The 5,000-nt window shown below is 37.8% G+C and overlaps 2 protein-coding genes across 2 annotated transcripts in view; both read right to left on the reverse strand.

Moving 5' to 3' along the window:
- The window catches only part of LOC144973357 (uncharacterized), a 439,718-nt gene that overhangs the window by 206,836 nt on the left and 227,882 nt on the right, over positions 1-5,000 (reverse strand). The gene's annotated exons all lie outside the window — the stretch shown is intronic.
- Positions 1-5,000, reverse strand: part of LOC144973986 (sperm-tail PG-rich repeat-containing protein 2-like) — a 196,465-nt gene that overhangs the window by 146,525 nt on the left and 44,940 nt on the right. Inside the window, exons 7-10 of the mRNA XM_078916873.1 lie at positions 4,444-4,674; positions 3,776-3,889; positions 2,708-2,867; positions 346-503 (exon numbers count right to left, since the gene is read on the reverse strand). Of these exons, the coding sequence (XP_078772999.1) occupies positions 346-503; positions 2,708-2,867; positions 3,776-3,889; positions 4,444-4,674 (663 nt within the window). The remainder of the gene's footprint in view (positions 1-345; positions 504-2,707; positions 2,868-3,775; positions 3,890-4,443; positions 4,675-5,000) is intronic.

Below are 5,000 nucleotides of genomic sequence, written 5' to 3' on the forward strand. Positions count from 1 at the left end.
TCCTTTCGTCTGTTGACGGCATCGATTAACTCCCTTCCATTCATCTCTGTCCATTCTAGGATATATTTTATATTACTAGGCCTAGGTCTTCCCTTCTTCGTTTGCCCTCCATGTTCCCATGTACCACATCCTTCATTAGGGTGCATGGGTTTCGTTATATGTGACCGAAAAAATGAGTTTTTTTTCCTTTGGATTACATTTAATAGTTAATAGGAGAAGCATGAACTTAATTATATATATTTTCTTGAATATCAAAGACAAGTATAAGTTATTCAATCCAGACTTCAAACATGGATGCAAAAAAATTATGTCTCAAAAGAAACGCTGAAGAAATCTGAGATCTACCTGGTAATGAGCTGGGCCGGGCATTTCCGGCTCATCTTTCTTGGCAAGGACGGGTTGCCGCGTGGATGTCGTCCCAAACACTCCCTTCCTGGTCGCCTCAAGATACGCTTTGCGCATGCTCTCTGCACCCAGGCCAGTGATGTTGTACGCCCCGGGGCCTGGAGTTGGGAAGAAAAAAGGATTCAAGGATTCAAGAATTTTTTTTTCTGGCCGTTAACCATAATTTTTGCTCTAAATAAATCATGTCATCATCATCATCATCATCATCATCATCATCATCATCATCATCATCATCATCATCATCATCATCATCATCATCATCATCATCATCATCATCATCATCACCTAGGGCATGATGCTTGTTAGACGATATTACAAACAAAAAAACAAAAAACAAACAAAAACAAAAATTCGGACAGATGAAACGCTATTAACGACCGGGTACTCATTTTAAAACCTGAGTAAAATGAGAGGATATCAATAAAGAGCATTTTTTTCCAACAAGGACTCGAGCCCAGGACCTTCCAATCCAAAGGCGAATGTCACACCACAAGACCGCATAGCCGCACACCTTCGATAAATAGCTACAACTAGACAACGTTTTCCCCCATTTTCCCAGACTTCTTTTTTATTTAGAGGCAAAAACAAAATCTATTAAGACACGAAATGAAGGAGATTGTATCGCAAGGAGGACATGGCAGAATTCTCTCCCCTTTCTACCGTATTGCCAGTCAGTCAATCTTTCCAACCGCTAATTAAACTGTCCACCCGCCAAACTTGTCTCGCTTGGTAGACCGTAACATCTCAAGTCAAGACTACTAGAGAAGAAAATAATAATATAATCTACGGAATACCAGTCGTATCAATTTTGGTGAAAATTGCAACAGTTTCTTTTTCACAGATTATGTGTGAGATAGAGAGACGTATATTGACAAAATGTTCTTTTTTTTTTCTTTTTTCATTTTTGCCAGGAACATTTTACGACTTCAAATAACTTGATTAACAATTGATTAAGATGTGTACAACCTATTTGTCAGATTTCACCAGTATCGACGTGTTCTTATTTGCAGGTCTGATAACCCAAATTGTTGTGGTCTCATTGTTGTAATGGAAATACATTCTTTCAAACCAACGCAAAATATTGTCCATTACAACACTGTGAAATCAGGCCCATCATCTCATTCGGTGATCAGACCTGCAAATATGAGCACCTAGACCAGTATGAATGTGGAAACATTTTTCCAAATTTTTGCCATAGACACCAATTCTGTTGTACTCTGAAAAAAAAAAAACATATTTTAAAATTTGGCCAGAAAACTCGTCCTTCAAATTTTTATGGATCGATTTAAATGACCCTCATCTTGGCAAAAAAAAATACAACTCTCAAACCTGGGACTTCGCGAAGTCGCCAATAAAGATCATCCATCCTCGCTCTTTTATTTCCCGTAATCATAAGAGTCCGCCTATACATCTTGTTACTAAAATAGTTATGCCACCTTATGGTTCAATATGTAAACTATTCGTTATTAATCCTTCGAAGGACTGGCTACATACACACTTCCAATGAGTTTGGAACCTGAAGAGTAGAAGGTGTGACGTCACGACTTCTTTGCCCCTTTTAGTTATTAATTAATAAGACATTATTTCTAGTGATGGGAGTTTTTATATAGCGCAATATTACCCGGAAGTCTCAAAGCGCTTTACAAGGGGTCCCAAATCAACAGCAACACTTTAAAGTTAAGACAAGACATAACGCCTGTTAGGCAATATAACATTTTTTTTCGAACAGATCAATGCTGTTAACAGCCTGATACTCATTTTACACCTATGTACGGTGAGAGAATGTGACTGATGAGTCTTTTCCAAGAACTCAACTATGCGCCGAGCGAGGCTCGAACCGAGGACCTTCCTATCGGAAAGCGAGTGTCATACCACTAGACCACATTATAGCCGCAACAAAACTGACAACAGAACTGACAACAAAATTGACAACAGAACTGACATCAAAACTGACAACAAAACTGACACAACAAAACTGACAACAAAACTAACAACGCAACAAAACTGACAATAACACTGACAACAAAACTGATAACAAAACTGACAATAACACTGACAACAAAACTGACACCAAAACTGATAACAAAACTGACAACAAAACTGACAACAAGATTGACAACAAAACTGACAACAGAACTGACAACAGAACTGACAACAAAACTGACATCAAAACTGACAACAACACTGACAACAAAACTGACAACAGAACTGAGAACGCAACAAAACTGACGACAAAACTGACAAGAAAACTGACAACAAAATAGACAACAAAATTGACAACAAAACTGACAACAAAACTCACCCGGTGTCCGTTTGGTCTGATGTTCGGGGTTGAATCGGACAGCGGTCTGAGAGAAAGGACTCCTCTTCAGGCCCGACACACGTTTGAGTACATCGAGGGCCGTTCTGGGGTCATTGTAGGCCCCGGGGGCCGGGGCCGCCGTTTTAATGGGCTGGAATCTCTGTGCAGGGGGGAGGGGGGGGGGGAGGAGAAATAACAACAAAAAATGCCATTTGAATTCTCAGAAGTGAAAAATAAAAAAATTGAAACATGAAAAGGAGTGTATGAAACAGTGCCCGATAAAGCAAAAAAAAAAAATAATAAATAAATAAATAAAAACTTGAGCTTTTAATTAGAGCAAAATATCCACTAAACGTGCTCAAAGTGCTTTACAAAGGGTCTTTGACTAACAACAACAGCACGTAACATGTAGAAGGAGACACTCGCTTTTGGATCGGAAGGTCCTGATTTCGATCTCGCTCGGAACATAGGTGAATCCTAGGAAAAGGGTCTTTATTCACATTCTCTCACCGTACTTATGTGTATAATAAGTAATTGGCCGTTAACAGCGTTGACTTTGTCCGAAAAAATTGTATTATAGCCTAACAAGAGTCATGTCACGTCATAAATGTTAAGTGTTGCTGTTTGCCAAGGGATCTCTTTTAAAGCGCTTTGAGCACGTTTAGTGGATATTGCTCTATATAAAAGCTCAATTTAATTTAATTAGATATATCTCGTGAAGCTTTTAAAATCGTCATTTTGATTATCTACGATGTACAGGTTATTCCAGTCTTTCCTTGGAATAGACCCTCGAGACAAATTTCCCCTTTGGGATGAATAAGGGGAATTTTATTTATTTTAAAATATATTCCGGAAAATAAGGAAAACCAAAGGATGAAGAAATGGACGTGAGAGAAGAAGGCTGATTTTTTATTAATTTGGGGGGGGGGGATGGGTATTTTTTTTTTTTTTTGTATTTTTCTTTCTGCGTTGTCTAGCACTGTACCATACAAACCTTTTCAGATAGATTGTGATTATGTATGTGCTTTTTTTTTTAATTGGCACCCATCATTCAAGCCTATCCCTTACCTTTGCTTGTGACAGGAACGGCGGATGTTCCACCTCGATTCCCTCTGTGTTCAAGGTTGGCGTTTGGACGTTGAAGCCACTCTTGACCTCATAGGCTCCTGGCCCAGGAATGGACTGACCAAAGGGAGAAGAAGAAAAAACCCAATAGAACATTGGTTAAAGTTTGATAAAAATGTGACCAATGTTAACAGCTGATATGATATGATCGTCACCTATAATGGGATACCATGACCAATGTATGATATTTAAGGGGGTAATATACAATAAATTCCAATAATTAATTAGATAAAACAAGATACGTTCATCCCATTTTCGAGATCGACCATTGGGAGAAATGAAGAGAATTTGATCTTTTTATCATTTTTACACTCTTTCCTTGAAACTTGTTGACGTCTTTCCTATTTTATCTCCTTTTTTTCTTTTTCATTATTTTGTTTTCTTTGTTTCCTTGGGGTTTTATTGTTGTTGTTTTGTTTTGTTTTTTATTGTGGTTTTTTTTTTTTTTTTGGGGGGGGGGGGGGGGGGGGGGGGGGGCGGGGGGTGGTGGAGTTGTTGTTCGTTTGTTTGTTTTGTTTTCTTTTTCTTTTTTTTTTTTCATTTTCGTTTTCATATTGATTCTTAAACCAAATCTAGGACAATTCAGATATATTTATTCTTGAGATACGCACCTTTTTCTCTTCTTCTTTCTGAATCATCTCGTGGTATCGTGGCAACCTGGCTTCGTACTTGACTACAGTATCGTCCTCTCTCATGTTGGTGTTCTCAGGCCTGGCGCTGGCATCGATAAAGGGATCGTAATCGCCGGGGCCTGGACCGGCCTTGCCGTAGAAGTCCATACGATTGGAGGATAGTTTTCCAAAGTGGATGCCTTTGTAGGATTTGGTCGGCTTGCTGTCCGGCTGTAGAGAAGAATTTAAAAAAGTAATAATATAAGGAAAATAAGAATTTAAAAAGTAAACAAACCAATAATGCCATTTTTTTAAAAATGACTCCTAATTGATTCGGATTTAATCGATTTTAATTTTTAAATATTTCTAAAATCGATGTGCTGTGTTTGTTTTTTTTAGCTCTTTATTTCATTTAGTCAATCGATTGATTCATTTATTGTATTTTTTGCTTTGCTTTGCCGTTGTTTGTTTTTATTTGATGTCTTTGTAATTCTAGATAGTTGTTTTGTTGTTTTTTTTTTTCGGTGTGTTTTGTTTTGTATTTTTAACAAGGCAGA

This window comes from Berghia stephanieae, chromosome 5 (genome assembly GCF_034508935.2).
Source record: "Berghia stephanieae isolate SIO BIC M18660-M18661 chromosome 5, UCSD_Bste_1.3, whole genome shotgun sequence".
In the NCBI taxonomy this organism is placed as follows: Eukaryota; Metazoa; Mollusca; class Gastropoda; order Nudibranchia; family Aeolidiidae; genus Berghia; species Berghia stephanieae.